This window comes from Photinus pyralis, unplaced genomic scaffold (assembly GCF_008802855.1).
Source record: "Photinus pyralis isolate 1611_PpyrPB1 unplaced genomic scaffold, Ppyr1.3 Ppyr1.4_LG1, whole genome shotgun sequence".
Lineage (NCBI taxonomy): Eukaryota > Metazoa > Arthropoda > Insecta > Coleoptera > Lampyridae > Photinus > Photinus pyralis.
In genome coordinates, this window is record NW_022170249.1 from 44,048,585 (window position 1) to 44,074,261 (window position 25,677).

The window sequence follows — 25,677 nt, forward strand, 5'->3', positions numbered from 1 at the left end:
AAACCATTTTATTTAAATTATAACGTAATCGGCCGCTAGGTGGACCAAAACAATCTCCTTATCCCCTCCCACAAACGATGCTGGATACTGGCCAACAAACTTCTATCAACACGAACCGAAACCCGAATGCACCTGCCCATGGACAGCAGTTCGACCTCGAGATTGGCAAAAATCGCCTTCTTCTTCGCGTCTGTATTTAAACAGAACCCCTCTTAATTTTTAAAAAATTTAAACATAATAAAGCTGGCTAGCAACGATGACAGCGAATATACTATATTTAGATACCTCACGTATACAAACACTTAAATTTATGAGATAAACTTATCTAATTCGAACAATTTCTACCAAAGAATAAATTTTTTTTAATGATTACAATGACCACTCATAAATAAAAGAAAAATCTAATAAATTAACACGAACTGTCAGATTAGGATTAACAAGCAATTTGATAACAAATTTTAAAAAATTCTTGTTGCTACACACCCGTTTTATGCGGTTTATGCCTAAGAATATGTGTACCAAATTTAGACGGTTAGACAGACTGACTGATTTTGTTTTATTCGGATTCCTGGTGCTTCAAAACGTGTATTTACGTAAAAAAGGGTGGGTAATTAGAGATAGGAACTTCTGTCACAATTGGAACATCTAAATCATCGTCGCCGATCTCATCCTCGTGAGTGAGTCCATTTCCATTCGGACGAAGGCCTACTATGTCAGCTTCAATTTTACTGGGATGAAAATATTTCCAAGCTTCTTCCAAAGTTTTGAAATATTCTTCACTCGTATCTCGTATCTGAGAGAAATCACAGGAACTCCCAATGTCCTCATTTGACGACATCAAAATATCCAGGCTTATTTCGTAAAACTCATTTACAAAATTATCTCAGGCAGATTAATTTTAATAAACGCATTATGTCTACATAAATAAAAACGATAATATATAGGTTAACATTGTGCCTTATTGACGCATGGTAATTAATTCTTAGAAATATATGAAACCGAAATATGTATAAGGAAGCTCAAATAAGCCGTCTTGTGTGGGCAATTGCCCTGGGTGCAAAGAACACTTTTACCTACGCCTGAAAACCTGAAAATTTTACCTACGTATAAATAGTATAATTTCAATTTGATAATATAGTCCCTATATTCAGGTCGTATTATGTCTAGAAGAAAAAATCACAGTCCATAAAATAACAAATAAGAAAACTTAATTCCGATGAATTGTTTCAATACAATAAACATGAATATGATTTATATGTTTAACGCGTTTTAAATGTTTTCCATCCCCTATGATCGCAGAGTTGAATTGCCAAGATGGCCGAAGCCGAGATGTACATTGTTGCCGTGATTTCCCATCGCCAAAATAACCGAAGCCGGGATGGTCATCACCGGGATGGGAATTGCCGGGATGACCGTGGCCGTAAAAACTGACCACCACTTTTTTAGGGAAATACACGTTTTGAAGCACCAGGAATCCGAATCAAACAATAAGATCAATGATGTCCATCGGTCCGTCGGTCTGCCAGCCTGTACTCTCACTTTCGGCTAAACGGCTGAACCGATTGGAATCAAATTTGGTACACATATTCTTACATATAAAAGGAAGAGCTGAAAAGATTTTGGGCAGAATCGCGCATGCAAAAGCGTGTCAAACTCCTCATTTCCGGCTAAACGGCATAACCGATTCGAACCAAGTTTTGTACACATATTCTTAGACATAAAAGGACAGCATCGTGCATGTGCAGGTATCTATGCTAGCCACAGAAAATGTTGATTGTACAATTTGAGATGTTGTGTATCTTTCTTTTCTGCATTTTGTTGTCGCGGTGGATATATTTAGAACTTTTATTTTGTACAATGGCACCATTATGTTACTAATTTTCACTCCAGGATCAATAAGATCTTGTCGAAGTCTACTACCACATTCTCTTTGTCGGCACCTACTTCCGACCTCCCGTTCACCGGAAATTCGCTGTAAGACCCCCCCCCCCCCCCAAATAAAAATTCCGATGCGAACGGGTTAAGCCCGTTTGCCACTTTAAAAACAATCGCACCAAAACTCTAGAATAAACACTGAAAAATCATCACATTAGTATAACATGCTAGGGGACGGCGCCCAGATGTCGCTATGGCCCCGGTAGGTAATGAAAATATTTTGCGGCTAGAATCTTGTGGACCGCAATAAGAGGCGTCGCGGGCCGCGGTTTACTGACTTGCCTCAATGTGTACGGATACTGTAGCTGGTGAGCGATTTTACGTGACTAGGATTAAGTAGTGTTCCCTGTTTCAACGAGAAATATAATTATAGTGTGCGTTGTTAGCAACATGAAAACTACATTAAATTTAGTGAATCTATACCCCCAGTGTTGATATTCTTTTTAGATATATACACTGTGTACCCGGAAGGTATGAGATTCGCTTCAATATAACTTTACATATCAAGTTTACCCCGCAATTTGATGTACTTACTACGTAATATAGCAGAATGGTGGTTTTGTTTAATTCAATTCATGGAGTTGCCATGATGTTCAATTTAACACGACATTGGATACCTCACATCAATTAACTAACAGCCCCATATATTCGAATTTCAAAGCTTCACGTCACGATTTGGAAATGAAAGCAGGAGATTTTTTATTTCTCTCCTTGAGCGTGGAAAAACAAAATAATAAGCCTTGAGTTTCGCGTGTCAGATGGATTATTAACATCATGCCTTTAGCACCGTAGTACGAATATGCGTCCTAAGCTGCTCTCTGTTTTTGTTTTGCATCCCAAATAGAATTAATGCATATGTAATATGATTCATTACTTATGTTACCTTTTGTGCGCTTGCGGCCAATTGTGCAGCGATACATTTTGGATGGAATCGCTTCTATTAGAACGGCCAAAATAAGAATAATGCGGCGTATCGCACAATAACAGTTCAGATAAAAATTTCTGTCTTTGACATCCCTCATCCGGTGACATATGTTTGGACCTCGGTAAACACAGCGCATCTTCGCTTTGTGTTTTTTGTAACGACATTTATGTTAACACTGAAACTGTCATAGTGATTCGCCGAGGTTCAAATACTTGGAGATTTATGGGGTGGGTTATATTAGGGTAACTTGTATCTTACATCCCTATATCGCAAAACCGCATTATGTTAAGGAGTGATATACAAACAGCTGCAGCAAAAACTATTAATTTACTGCTTTGTTAATATTAATAGATAATATTATCGAAATGAATGTACAAATTAGCGTGGAAAACTTTGGCTTTAACTTTATCCCGTAATATCAATAGCATAGGATATAAAATAAGGACTCCCGAAATATGGCAAACAGTAGGGAGAGTGTACATCAAAGAATCTGTCATAAAATTAATCCAGGATGGTTTATGTCTCCAATAAATATTATAGCTTCTGCGATTGACCGTTTTGTAACTTTTCGCATATTTGGATTTCTCCCTAAGTGAAAACCATTAAACTAATCCTTTTTGTGACAGGGGACCATCTGTATATTCATTAAGATAGATGGGGTTTGCTAGTGGACAACTCCCTATATTCTTTTATAAATGCCAATTTCTGAGATTGTGTGTTTATGTTAAAATGCAGTAGCTTTATTCTAAACCGCCTATATGCATATTAAGAAATAGTTATTTATATAACAAGAGCGCGAAGTTCAATTTCGCGCATTGAGACTGAAGGTATTTTGACGAGGCGAAGCCGAGTTAAAATATCAGTCAAATGCGCGAAATAACTTCGCGCTAGCGTTATATATAATATTTTTTCTACAACTGAACCGATTGTTAATTAAATTGATGTTTAAGTTCAACTTTGTCCCGTGCGCGAAATACTTTTTTTGACTGTTGACGATTTCGCGCACGTTGTCAAGAGCAACCTTACTTATTAATTAACCGATTAAAAATCTAGTACTTCGCGTTTCGAAATCCGTCAGAAAATGACAGGTTTTTTTGACAGTTGTAGAAAAATGTTTTTTATTTGCAAAATACCGCAATTCTTATACGCTGTTACTAAAGCAAGATAAAGACGAGGGCCGAACGAACAGCACGCCAAACGCAAAGCATTATTAGTCTACTAGGCCACATTATGCCATGACCGAATACCTTAATATTAACTTTATTGTTCTAGTAATAGTAGATAATCTAGGAAATTCTACTCAATTTTGTAGCGGATTTTTTTAAGAAATAAAAAAAGTGCTGTTGTTTGCGTTTTGTCCGTCCTTCCGTCCGTCCTTCCATGTTGAAATACTTTTAGGGGAATGGTCCTAGAGTCCTCTAATCTTTGCAATAGGTAACCTACACCTTGAAGGTGTGCCAAACGGTCATCAAAGTTCGCTGTCTAACCCACCGTTACTCGGTATATGAGATTTACTCTCGGTCCCTGGAATTTTGGGTTGGGATGTTGTCGCCATAAATATGCTACTGCACCACTTTTGGTGGCAGGAATGCAAGATGCCAGTTGCATTTTGTGAGTACTTGCAAAACTCACGAATAAACTGCAATTACTTATGTGCGTGCATTAACTTGTATACTATTGTTACCTATTTTATAAATTCAGACAATAAAGATTTAAAAATTAAAAACTGTCGCCTTTATAAAATCAGTAATTTCATGTAATTATGAAATTAAAGAAAAGCGCCTGCATTTGCCATTAGTTTGACGTTTATTACTTACTAAGAGCTTTGAGGGATCTCAACTAGGATCTCAAACTGCCATGGCACCACTGATGTTCTTAAAAGCAACAGTTTTTAGTTATCCTATTTCTTGGTTTTACAGTTCAACAAATTAAAAGCTATAGCATGCATGGCTACAGAAAAACCTAATTATAGTACTCTAAAGTAATTACGGAAGCCAATAATTAGAAATGAAAAAATTACTATTGAAATTCCTATGGTGCGTTGTTCAAGTCACCACCCGGTATATACGTAACTATATCCATTTAAAGATTAATCAAATATTTGTCCAACGTGAGAAAAAATCTCACGCGCGAGTCAGATTTTGCATACGCATGCCTTTAGCCGTACCAAGTAAGATTTTTCAACAACATTAGGGGGATGGGGGTGAACACACGTTTTACCCTTCATGGTCGAAATGAATTGTACAAAGTATAACTTACCACGCGACTCCTTTTCAAGATTAGTGGGTGATCGGGGTGCGGATAGAAATGAATTTATTTCTCCTCGGCTCCTTATCGTGATCGGATTCCAGAACAGATTGTCGGAGGAGGGTACTCACAAAGGACGATTGGACCTATATCCATTGGTGATGTCAACACTTTCAGTGCAAGTATCTGCAGAACGCAATGTCGGAGGAGGGTCTCCGAAAGGGCGGAAAGTTCGTGTAGACGAGACACATCTACTGGCGATGTAGGAACTTAATTGTGAATATTTTTAAAATGCTGGAGGCAGGTACCTACAAAAGAAGAATGCAGTATTTCGGAGAATTCCTCTGAAGGGATTTAAAAAAAAACTTACCAACAATTTTGTTCCTTAACTCATCAAATATGGAGGCAACGAATTTCGTGGAATTTTCTCCATTTCCGTTGCCCGGTGTAGACTTACGGTGGCATTTTTTTTCGAATTTTCAAAAGCTAATTTCAGATTTTTGATTTTCATGTTCAGAAATCCCCAGATACCAAATTTAGTCGAAATTAGAACTTTTTCTCGACAAATTTTGAAAATTTGCAAAATCGGAGAGGGCATACCCAAAAACCTATTCTAAGACGTGCCACCAGTCTTCCCAAACTCTTATTTGGTTGCTGAAAAAAAATTAAAGAAGAAATGCAAATTTCGGCACTTCCTTGAGGGCGACTCCCAAACGAAACACGTTGGACCCACGGTTTATATGGAAAAAGTGCTTGTTTTAATCCCCTCTATCAGCCAATTTTTTTACACACTTATATGCAACATCCTGTATAGCGTCGATTTTGAATGTATATCAGGCGGTCTTTAAATTTTTCTGTGTAAAGAGCCCCATTCCCATGAATCGTCATCAATAAAGAGCTACTACTTTATAATTATAACCCAACCATTTACTAACCTATTTCGGTTAAAAAAAATGCCCTTATCTGCACAAGAGTTGTGCACAATTTATACTTGTGATTCAAACCCATAGACTTCTTTCCGTTTTTAGCCTATTTTAATGAAAATTATAACTTACACTTGCGTGAGTTCCGTTTTGCGCGTTTTCAGCACGCAGAAGACTCCCTTTTCGTTCCTAAAACTGGTAGTCTTTATCCCCAAATGTAGTATTTGTAACTACTTGTGAAACGAATTATTAACGAAGTATTATATTGAATGTTAAATGGTTATAATAAATGTACTAATAGTTTGTGTATTGTGTACCTAATCGTAAAAAAAAGTAATAAAAAAATGTATAATTTTGAAATAAGAAATTTAAAAATCGAAATAAAAAAAATTTATTATCATCAAGTTTGGTGCCATTATGTTGACACCCTCTTCGTTGGCCACGTGGAAGGACCCGATTCCACCTCTCCTAAGTGACTTGTGATTTGGAAGTCGCGCTTCTGGTTTATTGGGGCACCTTAAGAGGCAGAAACCCTTGCTTTTTGCGAAGCTTTTTTGGCAATCGGCATTAAACCATACGATTTCATTGCATTTTTACTTTGTTGAAACGTGAACATCAGCTTTTCACCAATTTCATTACCCACAATCACCATAACTTTAATTATAGGGCGTTGAAAGGCAATATAATAATGAATTTTAACCACTTCTGAGGTACGTCACGCGCACTGCAAGCCTGAACAGTTTTTATAACGGTTAAGATGTATCACCTTACGAGTAAAGTTTAGTAATTTATAGACCCGGAATAACTTGATAAAACATATATCTTGTAGTTTATACTGCACGCAGGGAAGATTCAAACAACTTTTAAGATTTTACACGCTTTTCATGGATACTTATTGTTACCGCACAATACTAAGTCTCTCCTTATTTGAATTAAATTAACATAACGACTGCCGGCGACGTTTCTGTGTCTTTTGTAAAATAGCTTTCTAATAAGAAATGATTAAGAGCGTTAAATTCTACTGCGGCTTTGCCGAAATTCAACAGATGTTTAACTCAATGATTTATAGTCGGCGCGTATTTGAATTACAATTTGTTATCTTTCAAAATTGTCATCCTTTAGTTTTGGGAAAGTTGGAAGTGTCAGGGTTAAGATAAAATGTTATTTCTACCTGGAGTTTTTACCAATAACACTATTAAGATTTATCCCAAACAATTAAACTTGAATAAATATAGTTAACTTTCGGCTTTCCACTGTTTCCGAGCTTGATGTAATTTGATATTTTGTTAAAAGCTTGTAGAGTTCCAAGTTTATAAATTTACCCAACCTTTCATTATATTTTACGCATTATATGTGTTTACGTGATAACTATCCCATAAATTCTTTTCATAGTTACATATTATTACACCTGATGGAATAAGTGTTGAAAGCTTACAATTCAATTCTAAATAATGCGACACTTGCGTAAACAAACGAACGTGTTAGTTAATGCTCATTTTTTGTTTTATTTTACTCCATTTAGGTGCTGGTATCGATTACAATGTTATGCACGCACTTTTTTTTTTTTGTATACCTATGGAGATGGGTAAAATGAGCTTATTTTTCCATAGCTTCCATGCAATTACAACATTAATAAACCGATACAACGAAATATCGAAGGATCCTCAGTATTGCAATCACTTTTAACGACAATTTATTTTAATCTCACATAATAAATTTTATAGTTAACAAAAATGCATCAAATTCATGTCTTGGTCATTGAGATAATGCTCCTAATCTTGTTCCCAACGATATCACTGCAAGAAGAACGATTTTGACATATTTGGATCAAAATCCATGTGACCTCAGAAGAATAATTTAACATCTTTGAATCACACACATGCGGTTATCAAATGTGCCCGTGATGTACTCTTTCAGCATGTGGATAATGCGTTTGAAAACTTTTAAAACTCCAAATTCATGTGTAAAAAATAATTTTGGGTACATTTTGCTCTAAAACTTTTGAGCCATACCATAGAGAAGAGTTATATTGAATTATTACACATCTAAGAGTCATATGTGTCATTTTAAAATCAGGTCGCCTAAAAAAATGTATTACTTTCAGTGCCCCTGGACCTAGCCCTGGACTGAAGTAACATTTAATTCTAGCAATGAATTTGTTTCCAATACAATTCTACGAAACTATTCACACATTTAATGATTATAGAATTACTTCCTACTCGCAGAAATAATATCTATAATATCCTATCAATTGTGTGTAGAAGATGAATTGCTTTCAAATGTCACAATAAGGGTGTTTTTACAACTGCGGTGGCCCACAAATTCAATAAGAAGCATTGTTCGTTACTAAACAATAGTAACGTACAGACTGATTCACATGTTTGTCAGTGGAACCCACGTCCATTAAATGTTTCTTCGCGTTTTATGCCATTGCCTTGCAACTAGAACTAAAATGTGTATTTGCGCAGAACTAGTAGAAACTTTACTTTGTAATCACCCGCATTACTAAAGTTGCCTTATTAAATAAAAGTTAACGGAATTAGGGTATGGCTAATAAAATTGATGTATGTTTGAAAAGCGTATAAGCCATTCACACGTGGGCAAATATAGTCAGCTAACTATTCATTGTGATTTATGATAGTAGCGGTGACTTTCAATACTGACGTTAATGACATTCGCATTTTGCATTGTGGAATTAAATCAACGTTGTGAATGTACTATTTATTTTCCTACTACTACCTTAGAATGACGTCATACTTGCTTCATTTTGAACAACAGAATATCGCCTATTCTCTGCTAGTAAAGTGGAATAATTTCATTCTAGCTCTTGTGATGGAATGAGCACATGTGGCGACATCTAATACAGGACATCCTAAAGCACAATTCTTAAACTGTCAAAATTTTAATTACGCTTGCGCCAGATTTTGAATTTTAAGGGCCGGTAGCACGAAAATGAATAGCAGTGGCCAGTGAGGATTTAATGGAACTTTCAAATACTCCCCCCGGAAATCACCGCGGAAGCAGAACACGCAAAAAAATTTACTTCCTGACAAACCAAAAGTGTAGGAACATACATACAGCAAATTTTTGGAGTGGAGGATCAAGAAAAAAACCAACTCATTTTCAGAGAACCTAGTGCTAATTTACTTTAGCGAACTATCACAGGAAGTTAAAGCATTCACATTGTGGAAAACGTATTCCATGGTGCGGTCTACGATACTTTTGAACAATTAATGTAGATATAAGCAGCTATGCATGCTAAGTTGCAGGCCTTAAAAACGCATTCCAGCGGCTCAAAAAGTCAAAAATTCTATCAACGAGCAAAGTAAAAATGTTTATTCAAAAAGCCCCCTCAACAGTTTATATTTACTATAACATTACACATTCAAATCGTTACTCGTTACATCATATCTATTTTACATTTAAAGGATGCTCTTATAGTTGGCATTAGTGGTGCTTGTCGTAAGCACGAATCGTGTTCGTGGAACATAAAAATCGACCACATACAAGACTTAGGTGGAACTGTAATTAGAATACCCAATACGAAAACTAACGTACAACGAAAGTTTACAATTACGGGGGACCCACGTTGGTATACCTACAACCAAACATCAAGTTGCATATTGCTACAATGAATTAATATACCTCACTGCACTATACAAAAAGAACATCCAGATCCAAACAGTTAACATTGTTGGTCATCGAGAACACATTTCCTCCAGGAAGTTTTAAAACTAACCTAAAATATAATGCTCACTAAAATGTTACCTACACTCGTAGATATACTTACATACAAATTTTTCGAGTTTATTTCTGATTTGCGTCCATAACGTCCTCTTTGTAGCATTTTGTATTTGAATGCACATCATGAATTACATACCGGTCGCACACATCGAATACGTTTATCTAAATCTAAATGATCCACGCCGATTCATACACTGCGCAGGACAGGACACATTCAACAAATGTGCACATTTGTAATTAATATCACAGAAAAGTTAGTATCCCTTCCCTGGGATAATATTCAGCGAAGAGAAATTGTCGAGAAAATTGTTTATACAGCCATTTAGAATCTGTCAAATATGCCACAGGGATCTGCTATACCAACCCACCGTACATAGACGTACCTACTAATGTGTGAATTGTCTATCGTTAACCCTGCTTGTTTTATACATATTTTGCAAAAATTCGTCGTAGTAGTAGAAAAAATTATGTCTATTACTTGTAAGGAATAGGTATTCAACGCTCGTGGAACCGTCACACTCGCCTTCGGCTCGTGTGACGAACTTTCCACTCGCGCGGAATACACTCTATTCCATACTCGTTATAGAATATACTATTCTAACTTCGACGACGGTGGAGAATAAAACCAATACAGGTACAACTACTGGAATTGTGTTAGGCAATACGAACATCAGAAGACAGGTAAATTGTGTGTGTAACATTTTCGAGTAGGTATTTACTTGTGGCTTTGATTATATACTTTATCAATGCTTGTGGTTACATTAAAATCAGTCAATAAATATCGCATACTTAAACCATCGGCTTTCTCATATCTGCTGCAAAAAAAGTAGGCATTTATTATGTTAAAAGCAAGACTATAGATTGGCCCGCGACTAAAGGCAAGATACAAAGTTCAGCAAAGAAAAGGTATGCAAGATCATCAGGGCCATATTATTAAGTCTATTGGTTTTATTATTATGATTTTATAACTTGTGTTAAAAAGACATTGCAAAGAATGCCGAAGCAAAAAATGTAATGTTTGGGAAGTATTCCGCAGGTTGTAAGGGATAAGGGATACAAATAGAGCAGTTTTTAATTATTGTCATTTTCGCCTAAAATTAATAGTTTTGCAACACATTTCCAAGTACCACTTTCCACTCCTTTCAACCCTCGGGATTTCGCCCACGGAAAATTCCATCGTTATTATTTTTCTCCCCGATTTCGGATCATTTTACCTTCATAAAAATCCCTGTTTAGATCGAGAACTAATTTTTTTGTCAAAAAATGTTATACAAGGTTACCCGACATTCGCCGCAGCATACGAAAACGCCGTTAGCTGCGTGCAAATATGAATTACAATACGGCGTACACTTATATAGGAATGCAGGTTTCGACGCAGCATTGGTCAACGAGTTAGCGATGGTACTAGGATTCGTCACTGCTTGTCATTACTCATTGGATAATTCCTGTCACAATTTTGACGCTCCTGCTTTGGAAGATGCCATCCGTGAATGTTCTGCGGGTATCACTCATACCCATCTCATGTCTGTGACTGCAGAATTTGAAAACCGATTGCATTACACGATTGCTACTGGCGGGGACTTATTTGAACACTTAGGTACTATAACGGCACACGGCAGATGCGACGCAATTTCTTTTCTTAGACTGCTCTGTTCTTTTTTTTGTGTTACCGAAGGCTGTTTCTTTTTTAATGTAACCGAAGGATGNAACAAGAGCGCGAAGTTTAATTTCGCGCATTGAGACTGAAGGTATTTTGACGAGGCGAAGCCGAGTTAAAATATCAGTCAAATGCGCGAAATAACTTCGCGCTAGCGTTATATACAATATTTTTTCTACAACTGAACCGATTGTTAATTAAATTGCTGTTTAAGTTTAACTTTGTCCCGTGCGCGAAATACTTTTTTTCACTGTTGACGATTTCGCGCACGTTGTCAAGAGCAACCTTACTTATTAATTAACCGTTTAAAAATCTAGTACTTCGCGTTTCGAAATCCGTCAGAAAATGACAGGTTTTTTTGACAGTTGTAGAAAAAATATTTTTTTTTTCACGATTTTTACTATGCGTTTCCATGGAATTTAGTCCTACCTATGGACAATAAACTGATGTTTTTGAGTGACAGTATATCGCGAATATGAATGATAATTAGAATTATTATTAGAAACGTCAAACTTAACGTGCAGGTTGTCTGCCAAAAATAGTTATTTGTACGTAGAACTAGTTTTGAAAGTGGTACTTTTTTCGCCCTCATTAATCAAACTACAAATTCATGAAAAAAGACACTTTCAAAATGCGTTGTATACGAAATTTTTTGTATAGTGATCTTTAATATCCCATAATTGAATAATATAATTGACATTCGCGATTTACTGTCACTAAAAAATTGATGCTATTGTGCATACGCATATAGATAGGACTAAACGTCATGGAGGCGCATAATATAAATCGTGAATAAAAGTTTCACACTTTCCATAGGATTTTTCGGGGGTAGATACACAAGAGCTTGATTTTTAATCGGATAATTTTATTTTTACACGAAAGTTTTATTGCAAGTTTTTCCAGGAGGCAAAAAATTTGAGTACCTATATTAAAAAAAAAATTATCCTGATTTAAAACAAGATCGAGGGTATTTTAGGCAGATTAATACAAGACAGTAAATTTCACAACCACTATATATTTTACGCATTCCTATATACACGCATTTTTATCGTTGATAAAAAGCTACCTAGCTTTTAATCACTTAAAAAATCTTCTGATTGGTTACAATTTGAAACAATCACCAAGATTGGTCGTACATTAATGGAGTGTATTAATCGTCAAAAAAGTCCGGTAATTTGATCACTATTCAAAAAACGTTATTTTGCGTAATTTAGTATGGGAAAAATAACGTTTTCTAGATATAACCCGCACATTAAGTTTAACCTTAGTGGTACGTCACGGGGCTGATTATTCGGTGATAGGTTATTAGAAATCATTATGCAAAAAATTTTCGTGTACAAGACGTGTTGAAAGTGTCTTTTTTCATGAATTTGCTTGATTAACTCGCCCTCATTGATCAAACTGCAAAATTTTAAAGCTATTTCGGTCTTACAAAATTGTTCTGATCTTTTTGTCAACCGGAAATGCCTTTTTCGGATTATCGTGTGCTAAAGATAAATGCCCAATTTTCCCATCGGAAAGTGACCGGATGTAAATCTTGCGCAAACTGACATAGATTCGAAATTTGCTGTTGTTTGATGAAGAATGCTGCTTTCTCAGTGTGTGGCGTGCTCTTATATAGCTTCTCGGTTTGTAAGATAAGACGGGAAATGACGTATGGATAATACGACTTTGCTTATAAATACCTTTCTAAGAGTGTGACTCGATTGTAAATTCCTATTGGGACAGGTAATAACTTCCCTCTTAGTACAGCGCCAAAGTCCTCTGGCATGTGAAGAAAGCATGAAATTTGGTAGAGATGTATTCCAGACCATGGAGAACAATTCCAGATAAGGAGCCACCTCAAATTGGACCGCGGTGGGGCCCTATTCTGGCACGTGATGAAGTAATTTACACATTTGTCTGCCATATTTTTCAATTTCAACACTTTGTATCGTTTGAACTATCATATAGCAGAAGAGTAAAGCATTCCGTATGTCGATTGAACAAAGTTATACTTTGCAGAGATGGGTAAGTAGGCGCGTTAGCGTAAACAAGTCTGTGTAAAAAGTTTCTCGCTATCTTGTAATATACCAAAAGTCGTAAAAATTTTACCATTTGCTTAATATCATGCAATTCCCAAACTTCCGGTTGCACGGAATTTAGCTTCCGGTCATGCTTTATGCCAAGTGTAGATCCAATCATTACAAAACAATCATACTAACATCTACTTCGTAATCTACGACGATGGACGACAATTCCAACAAAATGATCTTACTTCCGGTTATATTTAACTTAACCACTTCCTGTCATATTTAGTATCAATGTGTAGCACTGTTCATTTATAACATTTTTTATAGAGCACTAATCTTGTTATCTCCTCCGAACGATATAGACGCTACAGTGCGTTATCTAGGTATAGCAAGTCTCTGGTTATCTATAAGTATGCATTACTTTCGGTTTATCACTTCTGGTAGGGTTCCCACGAAATAATTTGAGGTGTCCCCCCTATTTCCATTAAGGAAATTCGCGATTCTGTCATTTTTTTTACTTAAGTAGGTATGCCACATTATTATCTGGCTATTTTAAATGAATTTATCTTATTCCTTCTACTTAGAATACGTAATGAGTAATAAATAAATTGACTATAATAGGTATACATGAATGAATAGTATATTAAGATACAAGTGTATAATCAAGTCTTTAAAGCACGCGCAACGAGTTTAAGGGCACGACGCAAAGCGGAGTGCCTTTAACGTTGCAAGTGCTTTAAAGACCAATTATACACGTGTATCTTATAGTATTTTTTATTATACCTGCAGTATAATTTAAAAATAGGAAATACAATGAAGTCATATTGACGTTATACTCGAATACATGTCTAATTAAGTGGGCTGGGTGTTCGTAATTTCACGATTGCCACGGAAATGTCACTTGACGTTTGCTTATAAAAATCATCGTCTTTGTGAATTAAACGATTTCCGTTGAAAAAGATAATACACCGTCCATTAAATCGATTGTTGTAAAATCTAAACAAAGGTGTAAAATCCAACTTCAGTAAAGCCTATTATAAAGAATATGAAAAGTTGTTTCCATGGATGAATAGGAAGTTACTTACGAATACAGTCTTAAATGCATCCATAATGCTGGCATATATGAAGGAAATGTCAAAGGTATTTAAATCTTCTATATTTTGGTGCATTCATTCAAAACTTTAAAGCAATGCTGCGATTAAAAAGTGGAACAGATTTGGAAGCATACCCTAAATTACGCGCGTTTGTGAAAGCTTCAACCAAAGGATAGGTACAAAAGTCAAAGAAATGTTCTGCATTTACAGAAAGCGACCTAAGAGGATTTTTTATTTCATCCAGATGACAGTTTCAAAAGTCATACTTGAAGTATCGTTACTTAGCAACTTTAAAGCACGTGTGTTTTAAAGGCCCTTTTTCGCACGCATTTGAGTGTTTAAAACGGAGATTGTGATTCAGGTATAATAAAAAATTATTTTTTGAGAAATATAGGTAAATAATGCGGTGTATACGTATCTTGAAGATCTGTATGATGTACCTCCCGACATACGTTATGCTCTCATAAAGTAATACTCAATCGAAATTCTTTCGCTACTTAATAAGAACTTGAAGAATTTGTTTAATTAAAAGAATCCGAAGAAATAGTAGAATGTTAAGGATCTATGTAATTTAATAGCAGAATAAGGTACAAGCGAAGAACAAAAGGAAAATCAAAAGAATACGAATATATCGAAAGAATCTTTAACTATTCAAGAACTACCTAGAAGCTCGATTCCTTCACTCAACGCTAGAAGCATTTTGAGAAATTTTGTTTAGGGGAAAGTGGGGGAATATCGCCATAGGGGGCAATACCGCCATACCCATTGTAAAAAGAATTCCTTGTATTAGGTTCGTCGTACTAGGAGCAACATCTATTGGCCAACAGTACGAACTGCGGGAAGAAGTTTTAAATCGCTAACTGTATACGTTCACATGTGATAGTGCAATATTGTTTTTTCAAAGGTTGCTTATAGTTTTTACGATTCGAAAAATAGAACGTAAGTACTACAAATATAATGTTATTGAAGGGTTATAGGATTTTTTCTGTAAATTGAGATGTGTAGATGTGATGGGTGTGTCCTCGGGTGTTGAATGTGTGGTTGGGTTAGGAATTTTTTTAACGTGTCAACGACCCGATGGGATAATACCGCCATAAACGAATGGGGTAAAATCGCCATGGCGGTATTTCCTCCGACCGATTCTATATCATAAAAAATATTAATTTCAAACAGATTTACTTGGAGAAACTCCATTTGAAGATATTTAAAACGTACCTAATTAAGAATTGAATGATTCCGCTTTAATAAAAAATCAATTTATTCTGTATCATAAAAGATCCTTGTCCTTTTCAGTACCGCAATGCCAAGAACTAGGAAAAGAAAGTCGGAAAGAGCGAAATGGTCTACAGACCAATTACAAAAAGCAATCGCGGCAGTTAATTCTGGACAATCAGTAAAAAAAGTATCAGAAATTATGGAAATTCCGCGAACAACATTAAGAAATTACCTAAAATTGGAAATAAACGACAAAGAAAATTTAGGAAGAAAGCCAATTTTCACCCAAGAAATGGAACGTGAAATAGCAGAATGTTTTGTCAATGGCAAAACGGTTTTACGGTATTACAGCTGTGGAATTGCGTCGACTTGCGTTCCAATATGCCGAGAAAAATGAAATCCAGCACCGATTTAATACAGAAACGAAAATAGCAGGCTTCGATTGGCTTCAAGGTTTCTTAAAAAGAAATCCTAAGATTACTTTACGAAAACCCGAGGCGACTAGTTTGAGCAGGATTGAGGGATTTAATAAAGATGATGTAAAATTATTTTTTCAAAATCTTGAGGCGGTCATGACAAAATTTAAATTTGGAGCGTCACGGATATATAATTGTGACGAGACAGGGATAACAACGGTTCAAAAACCTGGAATGATACTTGGACCTAAGGGCCAAAAACAAGTTGGTGTCGCAGTAAGTTTGGAAAGAGGAAAGAACGTCACTGTGCACTGCGCGTTTAGTGCCTCTGGCAACTATATCCCACCGTTGTTTATATACCCACGGAAAAGAATTAGTCCACAGTTAAGTTCTGGAGGACCAGACGGTGCCATCTATAAATGTTCAGATAATGGGTGGATCAATGAAGATATTTTTTATTCATGGTTGGATCATTTCAAAAAGCACACCAAACCGACTGAAGATGATCAAGTTCTTTTAGTCATGGACAACCATTGCAGCCATAAATCGTTAAGAATGTATGACTTCTGCAAACAGAATTTCATAACTGTCGTCACAATTCCCCCTCATACTTCCCACCGCCTCCAGCCGCTAGACGTTGCTTTTTACAGTCCCCTAAAATCTGCATTCAATAGAGAATGCGATCTGTTTATGAAAGCAAACCAACAGGCAAAAATTACGCCTTACGATCTGGCGTCGCTTTTTAATAAAGCGTACCAGCGCATCGCCACAATAGAAAAAGCTGCTTCCGGTTTTAGAGCGACAGGGATCTTCCCGCTGGATCCAGAAAGATTCACTGACGAGGATTTTGCGCCAGCTGTACACAATACCATTGAAATTCCCAATGTTATTGAAAACGAAAATGATGTTTCATTTGACTCTCAGAATGGGGATCAAAATGCCAATCAATTCGAGCGGAATATTCTAGATGAACCTTCGACGTCGACTGGTATTACGTCACAGAATAAAGAGAAGACAAGGATTGAGATGGCAACAAGACAACTACTATTTCCGGGCGATTTTTCCACAACGTCTAAATCAGCAATGAATTCTGCGAGTGATTCAAATGCTAGCGCAACTTGTAGCAAAGAGAGCAAAATTAAACATCATTTTGGTGATATTATACCACAATCTCAACCTACGATTAGCAAACCAACCAATAGAAGAAAACAGCACTCTCAAATAATGACCAGTACCCCAATGAAAGCGGTATTTGAAGAACAGGAGAAGAAGAGGACACAAAATGCCCAGAAAGGGGGAAAACATGGAAATGGTAAAAAAATTAAAGCAGTACAAATAGCTAAAAAAAAGAACACTACAAGAAAAAAAACCTGGAAGAAATAATATCACATTGGAATCATCAACAGATGAGTCAGTTGAAGGTAAACTTGTCGACGATGATGAGCTAGACGACTTGGACCCTTCGGCAATTGATTATTGTGAAACCGGCATTAAAGACATTTGTATTATTTGTTGCAGTGAAGGAAAGGACAAAGAAATATGGTATAGGTGCACAGCATGTGGCAAGTGGGCACATGCTGATTGTAGTGGATGGGACAGTGCAAAAGACTTTGTGTGTGACTATTGCCAGTAGTAAGTGCGTTGATGATGATTTACGAATTTTTGTAATATTTTTTGTTGCATTTTTCCTTATTATTTAACCACAATAACTATTTTTAAAATTTGAATAAAAAGTACGTAAATATCTATGATTTATTCCTTTATTTGGCATAATTATTATCAATTTTTATGTTATTGACAAAACCGAAAGTATAATTTGAGTATTTACACAATCAAACACAATAAACTTGCATTTTGGGCTTATGACGGTATTACCCCATGTCCATGGCGCTATTACCCATATGTTTGGGTAATATCGCCATGTACAGTGTTTTTTAAAAAAATTACCTAAACAGAAAATAAATTGTTATTTTGGATAACTTGCTATTATTTCTGATAGACGTAAAGTTGATTAAAGGCATGATGAAAGGAATTGAGAAAAATCTGTATTCAATTACTTTTTGTGGTCATTTTTACTTATCGTGGCGGTATTCCCCCACCTTCCCCTAACTCTTAAACAATGCCTTAAAAATTACAACAAATTAACCCTCTAAGTGGTGACGAGCGCTTACAGATAATAACTGGTTTCTCGCGGGCATCTTAACCCTACAAATAGACGAATGTTCAACTTCGCTGAATTGGGTAAGAATTTTTGTGGAAAAAAACCCTTCGTACCAAAGAATCGCAAGTACAGATTGAGCGATGAACATGTCAAATTTAGCAGACACAAATCAACGTCAGAAATGATATAAGTGGTATCCAAGGCATTGGTAAGATTTTACAATAAATGTGGAAAGTTGAAGGTGGAACACTGCAATATGACAACTTTTTATGATTACTATTGTTTTTTGTTGTGTTATTGTTATGTTTTTGGTAAACATTGCTCGTTGTTTTAGTTTAATTCGAGGTTTGATTTCAATATATGTCAAATAATTTGCTTTCTTAACATTTATTTTTTTTTCGGAATTTAAATTTCAAAAATCCGATACAAGTGAATAGGTACTGAACGATCCTCGAGATTTTCAGGCATTCATAATTTTTACAACATACCTTAAGTGGTTGATTCTGTCACACCTAGCATCGCGCGTAAAATACATTTTTTGAATTGATATTAGTTTTATTTTATTTGAGGTGCGTACATACAAAATTTCATTCAAATATCTTAACAAATAAAGAAATTGGATTGCGCACATACAAAAGTTGGGTTGCGCATGTGCAAATTTTAATCTGCATAGTTGCTTGGGGTTGAAATATTTACTAACACAGAAAACCGAACATTCATATGTTCTTTGTAACAAGAATTATAAAAAATAACTATTTTTTGGAGGTTTGGAACTTTTTCACCCGTTAGTGTACGTAGCTGAGAAACAATGCCGAGCTTTTTAAGAACATACGTACCAATTTTAACGTGATCCGATATTTTCATACACAGTTATCGTACACACAGACAGACGGACATACAGACAGACACTAATAAAAAATTATAAACGTTCTCGAGGATCGTTAATAATTTTCAGGATTGAACCGTTGTCATCTTGAAACGGTGCGACAGAATCGAACAAATATCTGAGCGAAACAAGAGCTTAAAATTATTCCAGTAGTTCAATTCAACCCAAAAAAAAGTGGGTCAAATGCCATTTCCGGTCTATTTTTGGGCTTTGTAATCGACATATTCGGAGTGGCTGTCATTAATTACACTGTTACGCAAACAGGATGAGGTATTTTACATTGGAAGAACATTCGAAAGAAATGATTACACGTTGTTAGGCATAAGGGTTTTAGGATTTCGATTGTTTTTAATTTAGTCAATTTAAAACCTTTACTACTACTAAACTAAAGTTTGACACTTTTCGACCACTTTAATTAATAAAGCTCTACCCATCTGGCTTTTCATCAAATTTCCGTCTCAACCCCAACTTTTTAAATACCAAATCTCAACGTTTATGTAACGTATGTAAATATTTAATCGACAAAGTGGAAAAAATTTAATGAGATTTTTTAATTTGCAATTAAACTAAAGCGCCGTACGAAATTTGTTAATTTAAAAGAAGTTAATGTTGAGTACTGAGGTCTCGCATTCCTTACTTTGATGTAACAAATTGATTTGGGCATAAAACGCACGGTGCCCACCCCCTATCTTCCGGTTTAAAAAATACAAATGCGCAGCTCCCGGATATGTGCTCTTCACATCAGGTAATGCTGCGAAATGACGTCACAGCTCTCACCTTTCGGGAATGCCGCCTATGAGAAAGTCGGTCAGTATGCTGTGCTGTCTTCAGTTACTATCTACTCTTCGTTAGTTCAAACGCGATGCTCCAAGAGACGATAATTTTTTACAATTTGAATTACTGATATACTTGAACGTATTTGTCCCAGTGTTAGTTGGACTGGATTAAGGGTGTCGTTTGTATTTGGCCATTAAAAAGTAAGCAAATTTTTGAGTACCTTTTAATTTTGAATAACAGAAATGACTTTAGAGTAATTAATTTAATTAAGTTCGAATTTTAAATCAACTTTCCCAATTGTAACTGTAAGTAAGTAATGTGGAAAGTGCGTGCTGCATTTCGTGTAAGGTATATACCTAAGCCCCGAACATAGCATATACTTTTACATAGGCAAAAATCGTTTGCACTTTTGTTTAAACTAATCTGTATCATCAAAATGATGTAATGAATAATTTCCGCAAGATCTCTGCAAGAACCGCTAACTTACGGATCTAAGTTTTTGTATCAAAAAAAGAGTTTGCTATGATTTTGATGTCAGTGAACTTTAACAATTAAACTTGAATTACGGATAAATGACTGCAATCCCGTACATTTGCAACGAGATTGGTACTTACTATGTAAATAATACTTTAAAACATAAACTGCTTTATTGTGTCTACAAAACCGAAACGAATTGCAACTGGTTATATAAGAACATAACTTTACAATTTGCTCGTATTTTACTTCATAAATTTTGAGGTAACTAACCGACTTAATTTTGGTGTTTACCGATCTAAATTAAGTCCTTTTAAATATCGATTAGATGATATTATCATAAATTAAGTTAATTGGACTGGTTTGATCTTTGTCGTAATTGGAATAAAAAGTGAGAATTTTATGATACTAGAAAAAACCATAATAGAAATTTCATGAATTGTAAGAAGGAACTGACATGATCTCACATCGGATTTAACCCACTTTCTGCATGAATAAGGCTTCGTCGAGAAATTTTCATATTTACTACTGAGAAATGTTTGTATGAAATTTGTACACTTTTGCATCGACTTCAGAATACAAAGAATCATTAATTAGGGTACATACGAGATTCTCTCCGGTATTAATTGTCCTACTTTTTTACATAGGTTTATTATTGCGTGTTGTAGTAATTGTGTTCAAGTGTAGTAAAAGAAAGGGATCATGTATTGTTTCGATGGTCAAAGATCTGAAAACGGATAATTCACTATATTCAAAAGTGCACTAATTTCTTTAGTAAAAAAGTCAAACTTATAGTCTCGATTGCGTTATAGGCTCGGTATTAGCCAAAAACACGATGTTGATGGATGATTCACTATATGTAGAGCAACAATAGGAGACAATGATGGTCAGAACATATAATAGTACTGAAGAGGAGATAACTATATTTATCAGGGTTTAGGTAATAGTACATTATATATCAAGGTAGAGAAGTCCAGTATTATTGCCTGAGCACCAAGATTACATCTCGAGGCGCTTGCGTCGACATGTTAAAATTTGATCAAATGTCGACGTTTTAGATCATTTTAAGCAACTTTTAAAGAATAAAATTTGTTTCCGGCTGTATGTATCTCGGTATGTATGTGCGTACGTCCGTACGTGCGTACGTTGGCAATTTTCCGAGATAACGGCTCGACGGATTTTGTTAAAATTTTGGATATGTATATTAGACATACGGAAACGCAAAATAATGGGCCGGATTTTTTAAAAAAATTTTCGAGCGCCACAACGGCATGAATTTTTTTTTCAAATAGCAACCTATTTTTTTTATTAAGAAAGACGAAAGACCTTTTTTTTCTGTGTACAACCTACAAAAATTATGCGAGGTTTTATTACAAAAAAATTGAAAAAAATTTAAAAAACAAAAATATTTTTTTCGGTAAAACGGTTATTAGGGTCAATCAGGGTAAGTGTGGCAATGGGGTAAGTGTGGCAAGAGCTAAAAAAAAATTACAAAGGGTCCCAAACACCAAAATGGCTAGTCATAAACAAGAGAGGACATTTCCTTAAGCTAACAACAAATTTATGTAACAAAATTGATATGTTTAATGTCCAACTTTTCCTTAGCAAAATCCCACTGCAGATAAAATGGACTACCAATATCAATGCACTTGATTCAAATTTATATTTAACAAGTGAAACTTAAATTTCTACATTTGTGCTTATGTGTAATGTTTGCCCCATCTGTTGCCTAGCAATATGTGTATTCGGAACTACCTATTTACAGTTTGTGAATCAGTTGTTTAAAATATTAGGCATCACTGGTGTTTTAACAACAACAGGGTAAGTGTGGCAGCACTGGTATGGGAAAGTGTGGCAGTAACAGAATCAGCTGTTAGTTCGGACATTGTGAGGTTAGTTTGAGTGGTGTGTTACTTTATAGTCGTGGATCTAATTTCTTAGTTTTGTTTGTTTACCTAAAAGCGAGCCTAAAAGTAAGTGTATTCTACCAATTTGGATGTAACGATCTTAATCTTAATTTATCTTTCCATAAGAAAATGCCAAGAAAATACATCAGGAAGACAAACAGGGGCGTAGGCGGACGTTGGTCCGCAGAAAGTTTGAAAAGTGCCATAGATGAGATACAATCCGGTCAAATTAATGTCTACAGTGCTGCAAAAAAATATGAAATACCGAGATCGACACTAATGTTAAAATTAAAGGGCTGGAAAGGCAAAAATCCTAGAACGTCCACCATTAATATAATCAATGCTGGGGGTCGAAAAACGCAGTTACCTCAAGAGACTGAAGAAAAACTCTCTAAATACATAAAAGTAATGAATAAGTGGGGTTTGGATTGACAAAAAAAGATGTGTTAAACCTGATAAAAGATTACGTTACTCAAAATAATATTCCCAATGGTTTTACAAATAACATGCCTGGGCACGACTGGTGGATCGGTTTTAAAAATAGGTGGAGGCTGACTTTAAAGAAACCAGAATTATTAGAATCCTCTAGAGCTAGACAAGCAAATGATCCATTTATTGTTATGGACTTTTATAATAAATTGGAAATAATAATAAATGACCTGAAAATTAAAGACAAACCTCAGTGCATCTATAACTGTGATGAAAGTGGATTTAATCATGATCCTCTGTGTTCAAAAGTAGTTACTGGAAAAGGAGATCCCTCCTCACGAGTAACTGGTGGAAGTGGGCGTGAGTATACCACAGTATTAGCTTGCATATCTGCCAGTGGTGAAAAAATGGGTCCAATGATTTTACATAAAGGAAAGAGATTATGGACGTCGATGTTTTGTGAAGATGCATTTCCGGGAACGTCTTATTTTGTTAGTGAAAATGGATGGATGACGGAATTAGTTTTTACCTCATGGTTCCGAAAGATATTCGTACCTAACGTAAAAGAATTTCCAGCATTACTGATTTATGACGGTCATCTGTCGCATATTAGTGTGGAATTAATTGAATGTGCAGTTAGCTCAAATGTAACAATTCTTAAACTTCCTCCTCATACATCCCACCTTCTTCAACCATTAGATGTGTCAATCTTTAAGTCTGTTAAAACTCGATGGGATAGTCTTTTGACTGAATGGACAAGATTGAATATCGGATCAAAAATATCAAAAAGCGATTTTGCTCAACTGCTAGGCAAGGCGTGGGAATCAATAACACCTGATAACGTCCGAAATGGATTTATGAAAACGGGCATATATGACCCCAATTTATCCGGCTCTAGTACATGTGTAAACAGGAACGCAATTGATTAATTTTGAAAATTACTAGTGTCAAGATTTACAAAAAATGTTACCTCAAAACGTTTTGGCCACCTTGAGGCGTTTAATTATGGACATTAAACATTAAACATTATGATTGCAAACATTTTGATCCAGAAAAATATGAAAGATATTTGACCTCAGTAAAAAGCCAAGAGAAGTCCGACACCCTGCCACTTCCAAACAATGATTTATTGACACCTGCATCATCCTCCAATAACGACACTGTTGCCAAAATCCCGGAACCTTCTACTCCACCACCAGTTAAGGAGACACCATCAAAAACTTTTGAAAGATTGGTTTTAGCTAAATTGTCAGCATCGGGTAGGTCAAGCGCCGCAAAGCAGGCTCGCAAAAGAATAGATGTTGCAGAAGTTATTACCCAGGATGAATACCTGAAGGCTCTTAAAGAACGCAAGGGTAAAGAAAACATAAAACCAGTTGAAGATTCGCGGAAGAAGAAACACGCATTAAAGCAACTAAAGACAAAAAATGCAAAACAGAAAAAACAGGAAATCCCAAACATCAGTTCTAGTGAGGATGCTGATCAAGAAATTACCTCTGGTGAAAGCAGTGATTATGAGCCACCTACCCTCGACCAACCATGTGATCTATCAAAAATGGATGTGTACAGTGTTGGCTCATATGTGCTTGTGCAATTCAAAGGCGGGAAACGAAATCAGAGCAAGTATTATTATGTGGCAATAATTCAATCTGTTGATCAAGACGACGACGAAGAAGAATATAAAATAATGAGCCTTAAATGCACAGACCATACAAAGAAGATGTTCCTTGCTGATGAAAATGACATTTCTTTTATTGCAAAGGAGCAAGTAATGGGGCAGTTGCCAAATCCAGAATTACTAATGACAGGGGAGAGAATGCGGTATGTTTTCCCTGGACCTGTGGACCAAGTATTTGAAATGGCTTAATAATAATGTGAAGAAGACAGTTTTAAGTTTTTAAACATTAATTGTATGGGTTCAATATCTTTTATAAGAAAAAAATGTATATACTTTTCTTATATAAAAAATTCTCAGCATTTCAGTCACACTTTCCCCTTTGATCTATCTTCGATATCTTAGAAAATATTCACGTTTGCCACACTTTTCCATTCCCGTGTCACACTTACCCCTTTTAATGGTAAAGTGTGGCACTGGACATCCATTATTATTTCAATTTTTTTTCAAAAATCAGTTTCTGTTTTCAATCAATATATCCACGGATAATAATGTACTGACCTTATTAAAGATTTAAAAAAAACCGTAGATGTCTATGTCTAGTGGTTTTTGTAAAAAATTACGTCAAAGTCAATTAATAAAAAAAGCAATCACACTTTCCCCGATTGATACCGATAAAATTTTGGCAGTGTACATTAATCATAAAGAACATAAGACTGTCAAAAGCTTTTTTTAAATGTTTTTAGCGCCGTGATGTCATACAACTCTTTTTTTCAAATAGTAACCCACTTATTAACGAGCTAAGTATTGGAGTGGTTACCCATTCAAATACATATATTATCCGGGTGCAACGTTGCTTGATTGCAGACAATGAAATAATGAATTATTAGGTAGTTGATTCAGCGGTTGTCATTCCTCTGCACAAGAAAGGGTGTGCCAGTAGTCTAAATAATTATCGTCCGATTTCATTGATCTATACTTTTTCTAAGATCTTGGAGAAACTTAAAAATTAATGTGTTTTCTCAATTCAAATTGTTTTTAGCGCATTTTTGCAAAATTTTTTTTTGTAAAAAGTAGCTTTTAATCTCACTTTGGCTGGCTGGCTGGCTGGCAGTAAATGCGCGCCCGTAGAAAAACGCTTGTAAAAAGACAAGGAGTGTACATGTAACTATCGGGGCCGTGTAATTAAGAACGTTAGGGATGGGGCTACAAGATTTGGAGTCGACGACATCTGGACGCCATCCCCGAGCGTATTATACT

At 35.6% G+C, this 25,677-nt stretch overlaps 2 protein-coding genes and 1 long non-coding RNA gene across 4 annotated transcripts in view; 2 read left to right on the forward strand and 1 right to left on the reverse strand.

The window, feature by feature from the left end:
- Window positions 1–9,345: 9,345 nt before the first annotated feature.
- LOC116158908 lies at window positions 9,346–10,361 on the reverse strand. Its single transcript, XR_004142855.1, has 3 exons — window positions 9,821–10,361; window positions 9,676–9,769; window positions 9,346–9,628 (listed from the first exon to the last, which is right to left on the reverse strand). It is a non-coding gene; the product is annotated as an uncharacterized LOC116158908 (long non-coding RNA).
- Window positions 10,362–16,075: 5,714 nt separating this feature from the next.
- On the forward strand, window positions 16,076–17,551 carry LOC116161535. Its single transcript, XM_031474918.1, has one exon. The coding sequence runs from the start codon at window positions 16,076–16,078 to the stop codon at window positions 17,549–17,551; it is 1,476 nt and encodes a 491-aa protein (XP_031330778.1).
- Window positions 17,552–20,024: 2,473 nt separating this feature from the next.
- Window positions 20,025–25,677, forward strand: part of LOC116174103 (balbiani ring protein 3-like) — an 89,678-nt gene continuing 84,025 nt past the window's right edge. For both annotated transcript variants that reach the window (XM_031491913.1, XM_031491922.1), the window contains exon 1: window positions 20,025–20,192. The gene's annotated coding sequence lies outside the window, so the exon portion shown is untranslated. The remainder of the gene's footprint in view (window positions 20,193–25,677) is intronic.

What these genes read in the sequence shown, in the direction of transcription:
- LOC116161535 (XM_031474918.1), top strand. Translation starts at nt 16,076, where the DNA reads ATGGCAAAACGGTTTTACGGTATTACAGCTGTGGAATTGCGTCGACTT.